At 36.8% G+C, this 22,361-nt stretch overlaps 1 protein-coding gene across 1 annotated transcript in view; it reads right to left on the bottom strand.

Moving 5' to 3' along the window:
• PCDH15 (protocadherin related 15) overlaps window positions 1–22,361 on the bottom strand; it is a 1,036,870-nt gene that overhangs the window by 343,011 nt on the left and 671,498 nt on the right. The window contains exon 14 of the mRNA XM_070780422.1: window positions 5,096–5,289. Within this exon, the coding sequence (XP_070636523.1) occupies window positions 5,096–5,289 (194 nt within the window). The remainder of the gene's footprint in view (window positions 1–5,095; window positions 5,290–22,361) is intronic.

Here is a 22,361-nt window from a genome sequence, read left to right as displayed (position 1 = left end):
CCCCATGGACTATATAGCCCACCAAGCTCCTCTTTCCATGGAATTCTCCAGGCAAGACTACTGGAGTGGGTTGCCATTCCCTTCTCCAGGGGACCTTTATGACCCAAGGATCAAACCTGAGGCTCCTACATTGGCAGGCAGAGTCTTTACCATTGAGCCATTGGGGAAGCCTGCCTTCAGCTTCATCTTCCCTCAAATCTATCTTCTATAGGGGAACCAGAGTGATTTTCCTGAAACCAAACTCTATCAGATGAATTTATGTTTTAAAGTCCTTCCATTGCTTCCATTGACTAGATAACTCCAAGCTTCTTAAGAAAACAAATTAAATTTTCCATGATATGACCCTTAACTCTACTGACCCTCTGAATTATAGTTAATATACTGATTTGCTGACTGACTTGCAATTATCCAAAATATCTAAAATCCAAAATATCCAAGTTATTTCAGACTTCTCCAGTTGTATAAATAATGTGATGGGCTTTATTATTATTATTATTTTTTAATGTGGTCAACCTCTGCTCATTCTCCTAACTCATCTTGTTTAGTAGATCTTCTAAATACTCCCCTGTTATGACAAGTGCCCTCATCAATGTCCCAGAAAGCTGAGAATTTACCTCAATCTCAACTTCACCATGGTAAATTGATTTATTTATAGTTCTACTTTCTACAATTCACTGTAATTTTTCTTTTGGCCTGCAAATGACAATTACTATGTTTATCTTTGTACTCTCATAAATGGTAGTTATGTAATAAATGGTTTATTGGACTGGGTAGAAAATCTTACTGTCACAGACACCTATATATATATATATATTTTTTTTTAATTTAATAGGGACTAGGAGCAACTTCACTTTCACTTTTCACTTTCATGTATTGGAGAAGGAAATGGCAACCCACTCCAGTGTTCTTGCCTGGAGAATCCTAGGGAAGGGGGAGCCTGGTCGGCTGCCGTCTCTGGGGTCGCACAGAGTCGGACACAACTGAAGCCACTTAGCAGCAGCAGCAGGAGAGAACTGGTGTATACTTTCTGGGAAGGCAGAATTTCAAATCTAACTCTTTGTTTGGGAAACTCTAAAAAAAACTGAGTTTTGTGTCATATCATCTATTAATCCAATTCATCTATTTAAAAACCCAAAATGACATTTATTAAAAATCTAGGAAAAGAAACAAAAAAGATGCTTGTTTAGAACTTAGGGCGTTCAGAAATTGTTTTGACTTCTGGGAAAAAGAGAAAACTGAACCACAATGATTCTTATGCTTTTGAACTAGCTAGTGGAGAAGAAGCAAGGCAGACAATGAAATTCATCCTCTAAACAAAAATGCATATAGTGCATTTCATGGTAGTACTTTCAGTGCATCAGATAATACTAGGAAAGGGCTATAAAAGCATTGAGAGCTTGTTGTAGTTGCAAACAGGTTGTTAGAAAAGGATTCACAGACAAAGTGATGATTGGGTAATGACCTTGAAGGAATAAGGCCACAAAGAAATCTGAGGATAAAACCACTGCAGGCTGAAAGGAGATGAAAGTCAAGTTCAAAGGTTTGCAAGTGGGTGCAAGTCTCAGAGACAGAGAGGAGACCAGTGTGATAACTGGAGTGGACTAAGACAAACAACACAGTAGAAGGCCAGGCAAATGTGAAGAGGTGACATGAGGAAGTGTTCTGTGGCTGCTACCAGGACAAACTGGGCGGGGCTCCACTGGCCCTTTTAATGATGTTGCCTTTTACACAGAGTGAGATGTGAAGACTCTAGAAATCTATGCAAAAGGAAGAGATGTGTTCTATGTTATCAGAATCACCCAAGCTATTGTATTGAGAAGAGACTCTGAAGGGGGCTCAGGCAGAAGTCTAATTAGACTTCTCATTAGAAGAGGTTTTCAACACTATAGACTAGAGAGAACAATGGCTTAGACTGTGATGTTACTAATGAAAGTAGTGGGATTTCTTGTTTTCTGAATGTTTTCAGGTTAGAGCTTAGATTTGTTGCTCAAGATTATATTTGGAGTTTGAAAAATAAGCACTGAGGAGGGCTCCAGAGATCCTGGCCAAAACAACTGCAAATTTGGAGATGCTTTCTACCACGCTGGACAATGAAGTCACTAAGCTTTTTGACAAACATACTGTTGAAGTGAATGCCAAGCAGGCAAAAACTAAACTCTGCCGGAGTGACCTACAGGTTTATAAATAACAGTGGGAGAAAATGGAGGCAGGATCTGTCCTCTGCAGATGGGAGTAGCAAGGAGGACTGGAAAGTACATTCATTCTTATGCAATGAGATTAAAAGATAAAATATTGAGAAACAAGAGAAAGAACAGTCTAGACATATCAATGAGGAAATACAGGGTTCTATGAAATGTCTATGATTAATGATAAGAGGGATGTGAAGAGAAAAGTCTCTCACGTGGTTATGCTTCGGGGAAAATAATGTCCAATTTTCTGCTCTGGAGGGGTTTTAATGGTCAGTGGTTTTGTTACAGTTCTGTCAAACTTTCTTGCCTTGCTATAGTTTGGGGTAGTATTTTCCTCTACAGAATTGATCTCTTAAGAATTCTTAATCTTTGCAATTGGTTTTGGTAAATTATAACTTCTTGAAAAGTTATCCATTTTATCCATGTTTTTAAGTTTTTGCATCTATTTAAAGCAAAGCTGTCTCTTAATTATTCTTCCAATTTCTTCTGTTTCTATGTCATTTCCCTCTCAGAATTTATTAGGCAAAGTTCTACTTTCTCCTACTCTTTGACTGGGCTAGCTGATAGTTATCAATTTATCTATGTTTTTATTTATTTTTCAGAGAATTGAATTTGGATTTATTGACTTTAGAGATACAAGTAATTCATATAGTTGTTGGACTTATTAATTCTTTTTTGTGTTCCTTTGTATTTTTGTTTATTTAATCTATGTAGTATCATAAAAACTATATAAAGCCTTCACAAAAGTTTCTCAAAAAGAGAAGCATGGATGGATTTCATTAAATAAGATACCAACAAACATAATCCAGGAGTTTATTTCAAGATTAAAACACCAAAGCCTAGTGGGATTTATATCAGGAATGAAAAATAGATATATTTTAGAACTGTATTAAGATCAGTCATCCTAGCATTAGCTCAAAAAGAAAAGTCATTACTGCTTTCATAGTTGATGGATTATTTGACTTGAATAAATGACCATTCTTATTTTTTAAAAGTCAATAAAATACAAATAGATGAATGCTTTATTAACATAGTAAAATGTTTTTTAACCATAAACCAATATACTAGGAAAACATGGGAGGCCTTCCTAATTAAAATCAAGACAAACATTTTTATTGGAAGTACTATCAAATGAAATTAAAGAGAACAAAATAAACAAAAAGAAGGACATCAAAGTATCACTACTTTTAAAATGTATTATTAGATAATATAAAAATACGAACTGGAAAGCTATAAAAATATGAGAATTAAGAAAGTGTGTTAAAATTAATATAGGTTAATAACTTTTGTATGTGTAAATGTCAGCCAATTAGAAGAACAAGAAAGGAGTCCATTTACAATAACAAAAAATGAGAAACATCCTGGCGATCCAAAAGTCTACAAGCAATAAATGCTGGAGTGGGTGTGGAAAAAAGGGAACCCTCTTACACTGTTGGTGGGAATGCAAACTAGTACAGCCACTATGGAGAACAGTGTGGAGATTCCTTAAAAAACTGGAAATAGAACTGCCTTATGATCCAGCAATCCCACTGCTGGCTATACAGACTGAGGAAACCAGAATTGAAAGAGACACGTGTACCCCAATGTTCATCGCAGCACTGTTTATAATAGCCAGGACATGGAAGCAACCTAGATGTCCACTAGCAGATGAATGGATAAGAAAGCTGTGGTAAATATACACAATGGAGGAATACATTTGAATCAGTTCTAATGAGGTGGATGAAACTGGAGCCTACCATATAGAATGAAGTAAGCCAGAAAGAAAAACACTAATACAGTATACTAACGCATATATATGGAATTAAGAAAGATGGTAACAATAACCCTGTATACGAGACAGCAGAAGAGACAATGATGTATAGAACAGTCTTTTGGACTCTGTGGGAGAGGGAGAGGGTGGGATGATTTGGGAGAATGGCATTGAAACATGTATAATATCATGTATGAAAAGAGTCGCCAGTCCAGGTTCTATGCACGGTACTGGATGCTTGGGGCTGGTGCACTGGGACGACCCAGAGGGATGGTATGGGGAGGCAGGAGGGAGGAGGGTTCAGGATGGGGAACACATGTATACCTGTGGCAGATTCATGTTGATATATGGCAAAACCAATAAAATATTGTTAAGTTAAGAAATAAAATTAAATTAAATTTAAAAAAATGTATAGGACATTTGTAAAAAAAATTTTTGAAAATAAAATCTACTAAAGGATACAAAAGAAAACATGGGCAAATGAAGAGACATAAAGTTCCTAGAAAGATTCAATAATGTATTAATATTAAGTTTACATTTTCTTAAAATGCATCCTGAAATTTGGAACAAACAAGAAATAAAAGAAAGATCTCAGGTGGGGGAATAAATAAATGTAGTTGTAATAATTGAAAGTCTTTTTACTTTGCTTTCTCTTAATGTTTTTCTCATATATATATGTATACATATATATGATTATATTATATATAATGATTTTCTAGATAAAATTATATATATATATATATATTTATATAATTTAAAAATAATTATCCAGACACTGAGGGATGGCTTCAAATCCCTGAGACATCATGTGTTGCACGTTATCTATGAGCTCGCAGTAGCAACCTTACTTTTCATAATATATTGGACACAGGCTTCTGATATTTCCCAGTTCCCACTCCCCCTCCCAACAGAGACTTGCATCCTTCACATCTTGGAATCATAGTTCATTATTTTGTGGCTTAATCTTGACTTTATCATACTTTTTCCGCAATTTGACAAAAGAAGAATATGCAGTTCCTGAGAAACTAGTCTCTCTGATTTTCTGGTCCAATTTAGATGTTTATAAGATAAAAGAATGCTCGCTGCGCTTCTTAAATTTAATTATGGGGTTAAACCAGACCGATGAAAAGACTGCATTGGTTCTGATATAAATTACCTTCTCTCTGCTGGAGGAGCATTATCCGCTGCTTGGACGGTGAGCGCGTAAGTCCGTCCAACCATCAATTCCACCCCCGGAGCGATGGTGATAAGCCCTGTTGTTTTATTGATGATGAAGTCTCCCTGAGCCCCAACCAGGATTTCATATGTGATCTCCCCGTTTGACCCTTCGTCTGCGTCGACTGCAGTGAGCTGGAATTGAAAATCACAACATAAATTCTCTGGGGACTCAACTTTTCACCATCACGTCATTTTTTTTCCCCCCAACAAAAGAAGCTTGCTTTCAAATACACACACAGTAAGTAAAGAAAGTTCTCTCATCATATACACTCTTGTTTTCTTGAATTTAGGCTACTGTGTTCAAATAATGAAGCAATCACATCAGAAAAGATTTTTTTGTTGTTGTTCTTGTGAGAGTGATAAAAGGCTTTGAATCTTGAAAGCTATTTTTATTTTAACTTGCTGCTGCTGCTGCTGCTGCTGAGTCGCTTCAGTCGTGCCCGACTCTGTGCGACCCTGTGGACGGCAGCCCACCAGGCTCCCCTGTCCCTGGGATTCTCCAGGCAAGAACACTGGAGTGGGTTGTTCTAACAATAACACTGGAGTGGGTTATTTTAACTTACTAAACCAAAAAAGAAAGAGAACCTTAACAGCGAATCTAATGTCCCTATAGGATTTTTTTTTTCCTCTCTCTCATCACCTGCTTTTAACACATAAATGCACATTACTATAGACTGCTGCTGCTGCCAAGTCACTTCAGTTGTGTCCGACTGACTCTCTGTGACCCATAGACGGCAGCCCACCAGGCTCCTCTGTCCCTGGGATTCTCTAGGCAAGAATATTGGAATGGGTTGCCATCTCCTTCTCCAATGCATGCATTCATGCTAAGTCGCTTCAGTCGTATCTGACTCTGTGAGACTCTATGGACAGCAGCCCACCAGTCTCCTCTGTCCACGGGATTCTCTAGGCAAGAATATTGGAGTGGGTTGCCATTTCCTTCTCCTTACTAAGGACAGAGGCCTGGAAAAAAATGAAATGGCTGAAGTTTGCCCTTATTGTTACCATCCTTCCTTTTGCTCTGAGTTTTTTCCTGTCATATTGTTTTCCTTCCCCTCTTCCAGAAACTCTCTTGTCCTGGAATCCTTTTTATTTACACATGGCTCTAAGAAAGATTCTTATAAGCTTGTTCACATTGACTTATAAAAGACTGATAAGGTTTAGAGTATTACCTTTTGAAAAGCAAACGAACACATCTCCAATTGCAGAATATCTAATTAGAAAATTAAAATATCAAATTCAATATTTTTTTTTCCTTTTTTTGAGATAAAGGACTCAATTCAGAGTCCCTGAAATAATACCACATGAATATTTTTAAGGCTAATTTGGATATATTCATAATCATTTTGGAACAAATGACATCCAGTAGTTAAAGACTACTTTGAATCATTATATATGAAAAGAGAAAACCATTATTAACTTTACAAAGCAAAATTAATGTAATCGTGATTTAATATGTTAAATAAGTCTCCTTAACTTCCTGATAAGTATAAATTCACTTAAGGGAACCAAATTTAAGATTCTACTGGGAAATCATATACATTTTACAGTCACAGAATTTATTGTTTTCATCCTTTGACAGATGAAGAAAGGAAAACGGGCCTCAGTTTATACCTAAGAGGAAAATATGTGTTTCCTATTAATAAAGAAAACACAAGATGTTGTAATAAATATGTTGTAGAAAAAAAATTCCTTATTTACTGACATTTTCTTATGTATATCTAATCTATGAGTTTCATGTCTTTAAAGTAGCAGTTCTTTGACATCCACAGACTCCTTTTGGTGCCTACTGGATATTCTGGTGTACTTTCTTAGATAAAATGTGAGTATACACATTTACCTTGAAATAAATTCAATTTCAGGAACGCTGTGTTAATTAATGGCCATTTCAAAGTATCATGTTAACCATTCTAATGAAATGTAAACAAAATTCTTTACCCATCACATCATGCTTAAGAGGGTATACTGGGCATAGTCTATTTTTACTATCCGTCCACTACATTTAGAATGATTTTGTGCATGGAAATAGAAGCAACAAAAATAATTGAGAAGAAAAAAAAGAAATTTGAAACAGAGGTATAAATTCAGCTAAGTCTGACATTGGGTATTTGGGAGTGAACAGATGTTGTTGCCAGAAGGAAAGGCATTCCATGAAATGATTCTGGGACTTCTGTGAGAATGACAGACATAGTCCTAAAGGCAGAGAGAAGGAAACAATTTGTAGAAACAGTCAAAATGAATGATATATATTTATGGAGAATTATTCATGCCAGACAAGCTCATTTTCTTTTGTGTGTGGATAAAATTAGAAAATTAGAGGACAGGGGTAGCAGAAGAGATATCAATTTTGATTATAGTAAATCACTTAACACAATGTCTCAGGAAATCTTAATTAAAATTTAACTCAAATTGGATTCAATATTAACATTCTTCCTGGGACTTAAATTGGCTAAAGGAATTTAATGATAAATGGCAATGAATCAAGTTAAGAAGAAGTGTTGAGGAATGTGCTTTAGGGATACAGGTATTATGGTTGCTCTTATTTAACATTTTCATAAATAATATTGGAAGACAGGATAAGCTTAAAGATAATTAAATTGCAAAAGGCAGCCATATGGGAGGTGCTGTAAATGCCAAACAGTACTACAAAGCGCAGGTGATACAAACAGTCCTCGAACTGCACAGCCAACCAATCGCAGATGAGATAATATATTCAGGGACTACAACCAGCACCACAGAAACCATTAACAAGTAGGAAGTTTAATAAATAAGCTAAAAATGAATTCAACATTTGTTATCTAAGTAACTTAATACAAATACTCAGTCTTTCAGCAGTAAGTAATAAAATAGTTGGTCAAGAATTCACATTTTGTGTCCTTAGACATGCAAACAAAAATATTTTAAAGGAATTATTAGTGGTTCAAGATTAGAAAAGATAGCTGAGACACTGACTCTGAAAACCCTGAAAATGATAGCATATTGTAAAAGAAAACCCCTGAAACTAAACTGTGGTGGAGATTTAATTCAATAACAAATCAATGATCTTGTGATCAGTGGTCTAGGACAGTGGTTTCCAGCCTTTTTGACACCAGGGACTAGTTTCATGAAAGACAATTTTTCCACGAACCGGAAAGAGAGAAGGGATGGTTTCAAAATGATTCAAGTGCATTCCACTTATTGCATACTTTATTTCTATCACTGTTACATCAGCCCCACCTCAAATCATCAGGCATTAGATCTTGGAGATTGGGGACCCCTGAGATTGGGGATATTAAAGGTATATGAAGCCTGTTCCTAATTTAGTGGGAAAATCTGCCTCCTAAACAAAATTGGGTTAATTCACATGGGGAAAGCAAAGTGTCACTCACATGTTATCAGATGAAAGTAAACTAAAATATGTGACTTTTAATTGTTTTACCAAAACAATATCTGAATGGTAAGGAACACTAAATTGTTTAACGTATTTCTTTTCTCTAATGTATTACAGTCCTTTTCAGGAAGTTTAACCTTACCCTGACAAAATTCCTTCCTCTCAGTATTCCAATATGTACATGTTACAAATATGCTTGTCCTCAGACACCTTGACATCCCATACACACACACACACAAAAGGATTTGCCTATTTAAGGTTAAGTTAAGGACCCTGAGATGAAGAAAATAAATAGCGCTCTCACAGAGGCCAAACATGATGAACTAGAGAAAGGCTAACACATGATGAAAAAGGTAAACAGAAGCAAGATGATGAAGGTTTTATGGGAGATGCTAAAAAATTTGAGAGTCATTGTGTGGCTCAAGTAAATAATGAAAAGATTAATATATACCTGATATTGAATATGTAGAGTGGTTCCTGAACTCTTTTTTCTCTCTTTCTCTTTTTTTTTTGGTTTTGTTTTGAGGGCATGAAAAACCAGGGAGAATGATGCAGTTTTAGATAAGAAGGTTTTAAGGGAATGGCATTAAATTATCTTAATAGCTCCCATTTATAATAAAAATTATAATAGAACTGTGATGGACTCTCAAACATGGACAGAAACATTCCATACCTGATACAGAAAACAAAATAATTTTTTAATGTTTTTACTAAGAGCGTAAATAACAATCAAATAATAAAGAATAAAGCTACACTACTTTCTTTGGTACATGTAGGCTACATTTATACCGTAGTCTTCTGCTGTTATAAAAAGGGATTTTCTAATTTACACAGACATATATTTGGCATTATTAATAATAAAAAGTGCGCTGGAAACCTCACCAGAGGTTTTGTTCAATGTTTTTTTGTTTGTTTGTTTGTTTTCCTATTGCTAAGGGAAATATTGTATTAGTAAGGACTTTCTCTGTATTGTAACTTTATAGTTAAAACTTTCAAATTTCACTTAGAGAATATAAAGTGTGATCAATAGTTCTGTGGTGAGGATTTTCTTAAGAAATATTCACTGAGGAGAGTTTCCAGAATCTCAGTTATTATCTGAGGCTAGGTTTATTTTGATTTTTGACTAAAGTAGAAAAAAGATTTCACTCTTTCTAGACATTCACTTCTATTTTCTAGTGCATCATCCTCATTCCTTTTATTTCGCATTTAATAAGCTAGATTTGCTCCATTTCTTTCTTGCTCTGTTTGTGAAAATATAAGAAGCACACATTTCTTATTGTTCAGTTGCTAAGTTGTGTGTGACTCTTGGCGACCCCATGGACTGCAGCATGCAGCAGCATGCCAGGCTTCCCTGCCATTCACTGTTTCCCAGAGTTCGCTCAAATCATATCCATTGAGTAGGTGATGCCATTTAACCATCTTATCCTTTGTTGCCCCCTTCTCTTCCAGCCCCCAATCTTTCCGAGCATTAGGGTCTTTTTCAATGAGCCTGCTCTTCACATCAGAGGTCTAAGTATCGGAGCTTAGGCTTCAGCATCAGTCCTTTCAATGAATATTCAGGGTTGATTTCCTTTAGGATTGACTGGTTTGATCTTCTTGTAGTTCAAGGGACTCTCAAGAGTTTTCTCCAGTAACACAGTTCAAAAGATTGAATTCCTCAGCGCTCTGCTTTCTTTATGATCCCCTCTCACATCCATACACGACTACTGGAAAAATCATAGCTTTGCCTAGACAGACCCTTGTTGGCAAGGTAATGTCTCTGCTTTTTCTATTCTGTCTATGTTGGTATTAGCTTTTCTTCCAAGGAGTAAGTGTCTTTTAATTTCATGGCTGGAGTCACTATCTGCAATGATTTTGGAGCCCAAGAAAATAAAGTCTCTCACTGTTTCCATGTTTCCCCATCTCTTTGCCATGAAGTGATGGCCCTGGATGCCATGATCTTAACTTTTTGAATGTTGAGTTTTAAGCCAGCTTTTTTCTCGCCTTTTTCACTTTCATCAAGAGGCCCTTTAGTTCCTCTTCATCATAAGGATGGTGTCCTCTGCATATCTGAGGTTACTGATATTTCTCCCTGAAATCTTGACTCCAACTTGGGCTTCATCAAACCTGGAATTTCACATGATGTGCTCTGCATATAAGTTACATAAGCAGGGTGACAATACACTGCATTGAAGTACTCTTTTCTCAATTTGGAACCAGTGCGTTGGTCTATGTCTGGTTCTAACTGTTGCATCTTGACCTGAATACAGGTTTCTCAGGAGGCAGGTAAGGTGGTCTAGTGTTTCCATCTCTTTAAGAATTTTCCGAGTTTGAGGTGGTCCATACAGTCAAAGGCTTTAGCATAGTCAATGAAGCAGAAGTAGATGTTTTCTGGAATTATCTAGCTTTTTTTTTTTTTTTTTTGATCCAGTGGATGTTGGCAATTTGATCTCTGGTTCCTCTGCTTTTTCTAAATGCAGCTTGAACATCTGGAAGTTCTTGGTTCACATGCTGTTGAAGCCTAGCTTGGAGAATTTTAAGCATTACTTTGCTAGCTTGTGAAATGGGTGTAATTGTGCAGTAGTTTGAAAGTTCTTTGATATTGCCTTTCTTTGGGATTGGAAGGAAAACTGAATCTTTTCCAGTCTTGCGGCCACTGCTGAATTTTGCAAATCTGCTAGCATATTGAGTGCAGCCCACTTGACTTCAGCTTCCAGGATGTCTGGCTCTAGGTGAGTGATCACACCATCATGATTATCTGGATCATTGAGATCTTTTTTGTATAGTTCTGTGTATTCTTGCCACCTCTTCTTGGTATCTTCTGCTTCTGTCAGGTCCATACCGACTCTGTCCTTTATTGTATCTATCTTTGCATGAAATGTTCCCTTGGTATCTCTGATTTTCTTGAAGACATCTCTAGTCTTTCCCATCCTATATTGTTTTCCTCTATTTCTTTGCATTGATCACTTAAGAAACTTTTTAAAAAATCTCTCCTTGCTATTCTTTGGAACTCTGCATTCAGATGGATATATCTTTCCTTTTCTTCTTTGCCTTTTACTTCTGTCCTTTTCTCAGCTATTTGTAAGACCTCCTCAGGCAAACATTTTCCCTTTTTGCATTTCTTTTTCTTGGGGATGGTTTTGATCACTACCTCCTGTACAGTGTTAGGAACCTTTGTCCAAAGATCTTTAGGAACTCTGTCTATCAGATATAATCCCTTTAATCTACTTGTCACTTAAACTTTATAATCATAAGGGATTTGATTTATCTGGTCTCATCTCTACTATCTGATTGAAATTGCTTTATTAAAATGGCAAATAACTGGAGCTAGGAAGCAGGATTTCTGGTTCCAATGATGTAAGTAAATCAGATAGTTTGTTTTCCCCAAAAAGTAAGTAAAAATCTAAGCAAAAATATCAAAAAGTATTTAGGGCTCTAAAGATTCACTAAAGCAGACAAATTGGGAATAATATTCAAGAAGAATTGCTGTGACTTTAGGTAGGTAAAGCAGGAGCTAATGACCTTGTTATTTCAGTGGCACATTATCCCCCTTACCACTCTTAACCCCAAGTATAGTAGGCATATGGGTTTTATAAGGATGGGACTGGCCATGAAAAGCAGCAGATGTTCTTCAAGAGATGCCATAGTTAATTTGATGTAGAGTTAATAAAAGAATCAATTATGGTGAGAATTGAATGAGAAACAGTCTCAAGTCTGTCAGTGCAAGTTGTGGTCCCAGTTGGTAAGCTGAGAACAAGCCATAAATTTAGAAGAAATAAACAGAAAATGAGAGTCCAATAGAGGCTGGATAAGCTTTCCACACATCTCTGACACTACACACGTGCATAGAGAAGACATGAAAAGGCCTCGAGGAATGCAAACGTCAAAGAAAATCCTGAGAACTGCATGAACTTTCAATGCTCTCCCCAACAACCTAAACTCAGATAAACTGGCAAAGATGAAAGCTTTACAGGACTTTTGAGAAAGGGTTATGGGAGATAACACTTTGTGTGTGGTGGAGAGAATTCTTAGGTCAGAGTGTATCTCTAGAATGAGACTTTTTCTAAATATTGAGAGCAAATTAATTGAAGGGATAAATTCAATGAATATTTGGTAAACCTGTACTGTGTGGAAGTCATTGTGCCAATCACAGGTGGTTACAGATCACTAAAAGAAATTTATGGCTCAGTAGAAAGAGATGTAAAAGCTAACTTTAATGCAAGTTACAATAAAATGCATTGGAGATACATTGGATATGTGGAAGTATGATGGAAAGAACAATGAATTTTCTGACTTGCTATGAAAATAAAGATTTTATCTAAAAAATAACATTTGAATTATGTGTAAAAAAGAATGGAAAGGGTATAATTTGGATTAAACTTTAAAATTTGAGAGAGATGTCAGTAAGCGTAGAATGGGATGGGTATCCTATGCTGGAGTTAAACAAAACAAACCCTCTATACATAGTATCAAAGTTGGTTACATGGAGAGATGTAGCATGTGGTGAAACAAAAGAACTTGAAGTATTTCACAGCTGCTCTTGACTGCATGTGTGGAGATTAGGCTCTTCCTTCAGTAAAATAAGGACCTGTTCTGATTCAGGTCTGTGTTTTAGAATAATCATTGTATCAGTGTTGTGGGGAATCTGCTGAAATAAGGTTGTCAATCAAAGTCTACTGTAGCAACCTAATTTATGGGAATGTACAGGCATGGAAAAGGAAATGGTGACAGATGTATACATATTGAAATAGCAACTTTAGAAACCAGACAATCATCTGTATGTATGCAAGTGAAGAAGGAAGAAGATAAACGTGACTGTGGTTGCTGATCTGAAGCCTATGTAATCCAAGATTAATTTGGCTCTGGAAAGTATAATTGCCTCCAAAGATGACAGGTTATGTTTATTTGACTTTTCTTACTGTAGGCATACAGGCATGAAACTAAAAGACACTTGCTCTTTGGAAGAAAAGCTATGACAAACCTGGACAGCGTATTAAAAAGCAGAGACATTACTTTGCTGACAAAGATGCATATTATTTGACTGACAAGTCCATATAGTCAAAGCTATGGCTTTTCCACTAATCATCTATGGGTGTGAGAGTTGGACCATAAAGAAGGTTGAGCCCTGAAGAACTGATGCTTTTGAACTGAGGTGCTGGAGAATATTCTTGAGAGTCCCTTGGGATTCAAGGAGATCAAACCAATCAATCCTAAAGGAAAGCAACCGTGAATATTCATTGGAAGGACTGATGCTGAAGCTGAAGCTCCACTTCTTTGGCCAACTGATGCCAAGAACTGACTCATTGGAAAAGACCCTGATGCTAGGAAAGATTGAGGGCAGGAAGAGAAAGGAGTGACAGAGAATGAGATAGTTGGATGGCATCACTGACTGAATGGAAATGAGTTTGAGCAAACTCAGGCAGATAGTGATGGACAAGAAACGCCGGCGTGCTGCAGTTCAGGTTGCAAAGAACTGTACATGACTTGAAAGAAAGTGAAAGCGAAAGTCTCTCAGCCATGTCCAACTCTTTGCAACCCCATGACCTATACAGTCCATGGAATTCTCTAGGCTGGAATACTGGAGTGACCTTTCCCTTCTCCAGGGGATTGTCCTATCCCCGGGATTGAATCCAGGTCTCCCACATTGCAGGTGGATTCTTTGCCACCTGAGCCACAATGGAAACCCAAAAATTATGGAGTAGGTAGCCTATCCCTTCTCCAGTGGATATTCCTGACTTAGGAATCAAACTGGGGTCTCCTGCCTTGCAGGTGGATTCTTTATCAACTAAGCTATCAGGGAAGCCTGTACATGACTTCAATTCAGTTCACTTCAGTCGCTCAGTCGTGTCCGATTCTTTGCGACCCCATGAATCGCAGCATGCCAGGCCTCCCTGTCCATCACCAACTCCCGGAGTTCACCCAGACTCATGTCCATCGAGTCAGTGATGCGATCCAGCCTTCTCATCCTCTGTCGTCCCCTTCTCCTCCTGCCCCCAATCCCTCCCAGCATCAGAGTCTTTTCCAGTGAGTCAACTCTTCACATGAGGTGGCCAAAATACTGGAGTTTCAGCTTTAGCATCATTCCTTCCAAAGAAATCCCAGGGCTGATCTCCTTCAGAATGGACTGGTTGGCTCTCCTTGCAGTCCAAGGGACTCTCAAGAGTCTTCTCCAACACCACAGTTCAAAAGCATCAATTCTTCAGCGCTCAGCCTTCACAGTCCAACTCTCACATCCATACGTCATCACAGGAAAAACCTGTACATGACTTAGTGACTGAATAATAGCAGCATGTATATTTGAGTCTATATGTGTGTCCATGTTTCTGTATTGGAAGAAGGATAATATATTGTCAGTTTATCTTGGAATATGTTAAATTTCTGCTGCCTGTCAAAAGTCTACCTTGCCTTGTCCAAAAATTTGGGTAACATGAGTACCTGGGCTTCTCATAGAAATAATGACTGAAAACTTGGGAATAGGTAAAAGAGAGGAAAGCTGTATATTGATTTTTGCAAATGTTAATACTGAAATACTGAGGATTGAATAAGAAGCCAGCAAGAAAATCCCTCAGTTAGCAGAGAACTAGGATTAGAATCAGAAATTTTCTGTAAAGGTGTAAAGAGTTTTACATAGTTAAGTACTGAGTAATACATACTATTTTATTTATATACTATTAGAAATACATACTATTGGAGATAGATGAATTAGATTTATGATTTTGTATGATTTTAGTAGTATGATGTGAGTGAAGGTCAGATTTATAACTATGCATTAATTATTCATAAATAAATTAATAACATATCTAAATTAATCAATTAATTCAAATGTCTACATCAGAGCTGGAAATTCAGTGTTTTTTAGTAGGCTTCTCTGGTGGCTCAGTGGTAAAGAACTAGCCTGTCAATGTAGGAGATGCAAGTTTGATCCCTGGATCAGAAAGAATCACTTGGAGAAGGAAACGGCAACTCACTCCTGTATTCTTGCCTGGAGAATTCCAAGGACAGAGGAGCCTGGTGGTCTACAGTCCAAGGGATCACAAAGAGTCAGACAGAACTAAGTGACTAAACAACAACAAAAATAGTAGCATGAAGTCTTATCTGGGAAAACTGTTCATAGACTAAGGCATGGGAGGATTATAGCCCAAAGGTTAATAATCAGTACAGAGGAAAAGCTTATTGTAGTAAAATACAATAGAAAGAAATGGAATAATTAGTTGAGCATAGGTAAAGGTGAGGGGAAAGGATGGGCTTTAAAGCAGTAAGAGTAAGAAATATGACAAGCAATAAGAACTGAAGAAAAAGAAAAGAAGTGAAGTGAGAATCAAAGGACTCAGCTACATACAGGATTCCATTTAAATAAATTTAGATTCCGTTTTTCAGAGGGTATAAAATATTGTTAAGTTCTGAGGCAGTTTTTCTCAAGATTACCTGCATATTACAGCTGCTTTAGTTTATTAGATGAGATCTCTCTGAGTGACTCTACTACATGTTGCAATATCATTCAAATAGAAATATCTCAGGGTGTAGTCCAGGCATCAATATTTTTAAAAGTTTCTCAGGTAAACTTGTAATAAATACTCAGATAGGATTAAAAACCATTGATTGAAAAGAACTGTAAAAGTCTAGGAATAACATCTTTGAAGTACAGACTGGATAGCTAACTATAGAAATTAAAATCTATATCTTATATATCCACATCTGTATCTCTAATACATAGCAATTGGCTTTTCAAAAAACAAAAAAACAAAAAACTAGCAATGTGTGAAATGAGACTTTAAGACAAGAGAGTGTGATATCCATTAGCATCAACCTGGAAGATTTCATTGATGGTTGACAAAATTGTCTTTTGTCAACATAAAATATACTCCCTGACCTAAAGAAAGAATCATACTCCCTCATGCTGGCAATTTCTCTCTAAACATAAGATGTGCTCATAATCTGATTACACTGCCAGTTGTGAAAGATGCAGCTGCTGTTCTGTGGCAGTGCTCCTGTAAGCGTATTTCATGAACCATACATGTCAGAATCACCCTGTTCCTTTTTACAGTAATCAAGCATAATAGATATAAAGTCAGAAAACTAGTTTATAATTGAGAACTTGAAATAGGAACCTGGATAATACATTTTTATGACTGATCCATGCATATGCACAAGGATAGCTACCTTATAATAAGAAGACAGTGGACTCAAATAATTATGTACTTATATCAGGCAAAGATAGTCTCATGTCTACACTGAAAATGATCTGATTATAATACTTAAAAATCTGTTATCTAAGGTCCTCTTTGCTGGACACTGCTCATTGTGTCTTTTATTTCTAATATTTTCCCTCTTTTGGACAACAGATTACTAACCAAGTGAAGTGAAAGTTGCTCAGTTGTGTCCGACTCTTTGCAGCTCTATGGACTATATAGTCCATGGAATTCTCCAGGCCAGAATACTGGAGTGGGTAGCCTTTCCCTTCTCCAGGGGATCTTTCCAACCCAGGGATCAAACCCAGGTCTCCCGCATTGCAGGCAGATTCTTTACCAGCTGAGCCACAAGGGAAGCCCAAGAATACTGGAGTGGGTACCCTATCCCTTCTTCATCAGATCTTCCGAACCCAGGAATCGAACCAGGATCTCCTGCATTGCAGGTGGATTACCAAAGAGGAAACTAATAAATCATCTGTTGAGTTACTTAGGAATGAGAGGGTTATGGAAGGGTTAGTTGTGAATGGAGTAAAAAAAAAAAAAAATTATGACCCTTAAACCGTAATTGCAAATCACAGTTCTGAATTATTTTACTCTGTTTTAAAATTTTTCTCTCAGTGGGAAATCTATTTTATTTCTAGACCCTTGGAGGATGTATTATAGCCACACCACTCTTTTTACAACACCCTGAACTACACCTTGAGATATTTTTATTTAAATAATATGGCAATACACAGTAGAGTCACCCAGAGAGATCTTATTTAATAAAACAAAGCAGCTGTAATATGCATGCCAGGAATAACATTAAAAATACTAATTAAAAACCTTCATTTTTTGGCATTTACATAAATTAAAAATTAGAAGCATGTAAACAGAAATAACAATCTATGTTCAAATAGAATTTCACAGGGAAATATATAAAATATGAATTTTAAAGGCAGAGCAAATGTGTTTTAAAAAGAGATACATAAGGGAAATTAACTTTTGTAGTCTGCAAATGCCAGAAGTAAGCTTTTGATCCTCCAGGGCAAACAATTTTGAGATACAGTTCCATCACATAATTGCTATCGTTTTCTTAGTTACACTTTCCAGTTCCCTGCGGGCTGTTTTTCTATATAAACTTACTTTTATTTCCAATTATGTTATTATAGAGATGAGAATCAGATCTAATTAAATACGAACATGACAGTAACTGTCATTCTTTTATCTCTACAAACCATAATTTTACTCCCTATGAAAGAATGCCCCAGTAAAGATAAATGTAGGTCTCTAGGTCCATCAACTGACTAGAAATAAAGGCCAATATCCTTATTCCTCTCCATTCATTCAGATCTACTTGTTTACAGATTTTCCTTTCATTCATCCTCAAATAAACATTTATTATGCATCCATTAGTTTAGGCATCTACTATATGGATACAGAGTTTGTGGATTTAGAAATAGACAAATTTCAGTTGTGCCCTCAAGAAAAATGGGTTAAAAAGACAGATTTCATCAATATGACAAGTGTAATTCCAAGATATAAATAAAATGTACTGTGGCTATTTTTAAACTTTTCCCCACTACCATATACACAGAAGAAGACATTCACATAACATGCATTTTCAGTGTTCAGTCTATACTGTTACCCTTTTCTATATCACTGAAGAAAGCATATCTTAACCCAATAAATACAGTAGAGATGGCATTGCATTATTTCTAACTTATGTTAACAATTGGAATGAAAACTGACCTTTTCCAGTCCTGTGGCCACTGCTGAGTTTTCCAAATTTGCTGGCATATTGAGTGCAGCACTTTCACAGCATCATCTTTCAGGATTTGAAATATTTCCAATATGCCAGCAAATTTAGAAAACTCAGCAGTGGCCACAGGACTGGAAAAGGTCAGTTTTCATTCTAATCCCAAAGAAAGGCAATGCCAAAGAATGCTCGAACTTCTGCACAACTGCACTCATCTCACATTCTAGTAAAGTAATGCTCAAAATTCTCTAAGCCAGACTTCAGCAATATGTGAACCGTGAACTTCCTGATGTCCAAGCTGGTTTTAGAAAAGGCTGAGGAACCAGAGATCAAATTGCCAACATCTGCTGGATCATGGGAAAAGCAAGAAAGTTCCAGAAAAACATCTATTTCTGCTTTATTGACTATGCCAAAGCCTTTGACTGTGTGGATTACAATAAACTGTGGAAAATTCTGAAAGAGATGGGAATACCAGCCCACCTGACCTGTCTCTTGAGAAATCTGTATGCAGGTCAGGAAGCAACAATTAGAACTGGACATGGAACAACAGACTGATTCCAAATAGGAAAAGGAGTACATCAAGGCTGTATATTGTCACCCTGCTTATTTAACTTCTATGCAGAGTACAACATGAGAAATGCTGGACTGGAAGAAACACAAGCTGGAATCAAGATTGCCAGGAGAAATATCAATAACCTCAGATATGCAGATGACACCACCCTTATGGCAGAAAGTGAAGAGGAACTCAAAAGCCTCTTGATGAAAGTGAAAGTGGAGAGTGAAAAAGTTGGCTTAAAGCTCAACATTCAGAAAACAAAGATCATGGCATCCAGTTCTATTACTTCATGGGAAATAGATGGGGAAACAGCAGAAACAGTGTCAGATTTTATTTTTGGGGGGAGGGGTCCAAAATCACTGCAAATGGTGACTGCGGCCATGAAATTAAAAGACGCTTACTCCTTGGAAGGAAAGTTATGACAAACCTAGATAGCATATTCAAAAGCAGAGACATTACTTTGCCAACAAAGGTCCGTCTAGTCAAGGCTATGGTTTTTCCTGTGGTCATGTATGGATGTGAGAGTTGGACTGTGAAGAAGGCTGAGCGCCGAAGAATTGATGCTTTTGAACTGTGGTGTTGGAGAAGACTCTTGAGAGTCCCTTGGACTGTAAGGAGATCCAACCAGTCCATTGTTAAGGAGATCAGCCCTGGGATTTCTTTGGAAGGAATGATGCTAAAGCTGAAACTCCAGTACTTTGGCCACCTCATGTGAAGAGTTGACTCATTGGAAAAGACTCTGATGCTGGGAGGGATTGGGGGCAGGAGGAGAAGGGGACGACAGAGGATGAGATGGCTGGATGGCATCACTGACTCGATGGACATGAGTCTGAGTGAACTCCGGGAGATGGACAGGGAGGCCTGGTGTGCTGTGATTCATGGGGTTGCAAAGAGTCGGACACAACTGAGTGACTGAACTGAACTGAACTGATGTTAACAATTAGTTCCTGGTAAACAATCTGCCTGCAATGAGGGAGACCTGCATTCGATCCCTGGGTTGGGAAGATCCCCTGGAGAAGAGAAAGGCTACCCACTCCAGTATTCTAGCTTAGTGAATTCCACAGACTGTATAGTCCATGTGGTTGCAAAGAGTTGGACATAACTGAGCGACTCTCACTTTAGATTATGCAAAATAGATAATAATTTATCCTTTGAATAAATATTTACTGCAAGTCTGGTATATCTGGTATGTGCTGGTGTCAGAGTGGCAAACAAGACAGATGGTTGCTAATGGGGTTTTTAGTTTGGAGTGGGGACAAGAAGAAAAGATAATTTTAGATGGCCATAGTGGCTCTAAAAGTAATTAGAAAAAAAAAATAAAAGTAATTAGAGAAAGCAAGTTATAGAATAAGAACTGTGATGCGGGGTGTATGTGTATAGTGCATATTGGAAGGCTATTGACACTAAGCTATTAGGAAAGCTTTCTCTGAGGAGGTGATATTTTGAGCTGGGTCCTGTATGATGAGAGTGAGTTAGCCTTATAAAAGATCAGATAAGAAGTGTTCTTGGTTGATAGGAAATAGTGTACAAAAGCCATGAGACATACAGTTAACTATTTCTTCCCAGACATTTCACACTAATGAAGACACGCTGTTGTAATCATAGCATATTGGCTGCAAACTGGTGTGTTTTTGGTGGGCCGCAAGAACAGGAACTATTAATGAAGAAAAAGTCAATTAGGATGCTTTGGGCTAAGAAAAAATAATAAACTCAAAATGGCTTCACTAAATATCTCACCACATGAGAAATATTGAGATAGCTCCTGTTAAGGTTGTTTATTTCAGAACTCATCAAAACCATCAAAAGCCCAGGTTCCTTCCTTCTTTCAACGAATATATTGGCTGTGGCTTTAAAACTAGTCCCTTCAAAGTGACAGGAGGGCTGTAGCAGCTCCATGCATCACATCTGCACACAGCACAGCTCAAAGACAAGAAGAATGTCTCTTCCTTTTATCCCTTTGTAAAAACAGAGAAAAAATTTTCAGAAACTGTTAATAGATATTCCTTCAAGTCTAATGACTAAGAATATGTTATATGACTATTATTCCTAAACCAATAGTCAAAGGGAATGGAATTAACATGATTAGCTTAAGGTAATCAAGATTCACTCAGTTCATCTTGAAGTATGTTGCCCCCAAATGCCGAATTTAAATCTCAGTTTTGCTAGTTAACAAGGGATTAAAAAAAGAAAGAAATGTTATCAGGTAGTGACCAGATAGTGTTTTCCCCGAGAACTTAGCATAAGAGAGGCAGTATTATTTTGGTATTACATTATTGGGGTTTTCTTTGAAGACAAAATTTAACCTTTGTCTGTCTTGCCTCACTTCATCTTCTTTATTACATTATCCTGTTTAATTCCTTCCATTAAATTGATCCATTTCTGAAATTAACATTTTTGTTTACTTATTATTTGTATGTTTTCTATCTCATATCACTGTAAAAGGGTCTTGTTCTTCCTCACCACTATGTCCCAATGATTAAAAGAGTGCCTGCAATAAACATTTATTGATGAAAAAAATTACTAGGAATTATCTACAGAAAACTACTAAGGAATGCTTCTTCAGAAAGCAAAAAAGTCTAAAGAACAAAGAAAGTAATCAAGCTATAAATAGAAGGGAAAGACATCAAGGTAAAGGAAAAAATTGGACAAAATGGGAATGAGCAAGACACATTCAGGTAACTGGAAGTGATGGTTGAGTAGGACTGAAACATACATATATGAATAGAAGGCCAAGGATGAAGCTTGGAGGAAAGCATTCAGACCATGAAGACTTAGGTACATTGTTAAGGCATTTGGACTGCTTTTTTTTACTCCTCTGAAATATATAACACTAAAATACATAGATACATAAATTCATTTATTAGCATTCTTTATATACTATACTATTATGTAATAAATTATATTCTATATAAACATATTATATGTCATATATTGTTACATAACATATATTGTATATAAATTTTAGTAATAATTTGGAGCCATTACAATACTCTAAAAAGTGTATAGAATCATGACCTTCCTGGCTTGAGAGCAATTTCAGATTATTAAGTCTGAGTCTCAGGTGTAGAGGAAGGTAGAGATCAGTAGTCTTTACATTACTGGGCAACTGAAACCTTTTGGGTTTTCTCTTTTTTTTTTTTTATTGATTACCTAAGTTTTACATATGGAGCTTAAGATCCATGAAAACTAGAGTGAATCTTGCTCATCTATATTTCTCAGTAGCCACCTAGATGATTCTGGTGTGAAACGGCAACCCACTCCAGTATTCTTGCCTGCAGAATCCCATGGACAAAGGAGCCTGGTGGGCTACAGTCCATGGAGTTTCAAAGAGTCGGACATGATTGAGCAACTAACACACACACACACACACACACA

The sequence above is a fragment of the Bos indicus genome, chromosome 26 (genome assembly GCF_029378745.1).
Source record: "Bos indicus isolate NIAB-ARS_2022 breed Sahiwal x Tharparkar chromosome 26, NIAB-ARS_B.indTharparkar_mat_pri_1.0, whole genome shotgun sequence".
In the NCBI taxonomy this organism is placed as follows: Eukaryota; Metazoa; Chordata; class Mammalia; order Artiodactyla; family Bovidae; genus Bos; species Bos indicus.
The sequence above is the reverse complement of the archived record's forward strand: the minus strand, read 5'-3'. Positions and strand labels throughout refer to the sequence as shown.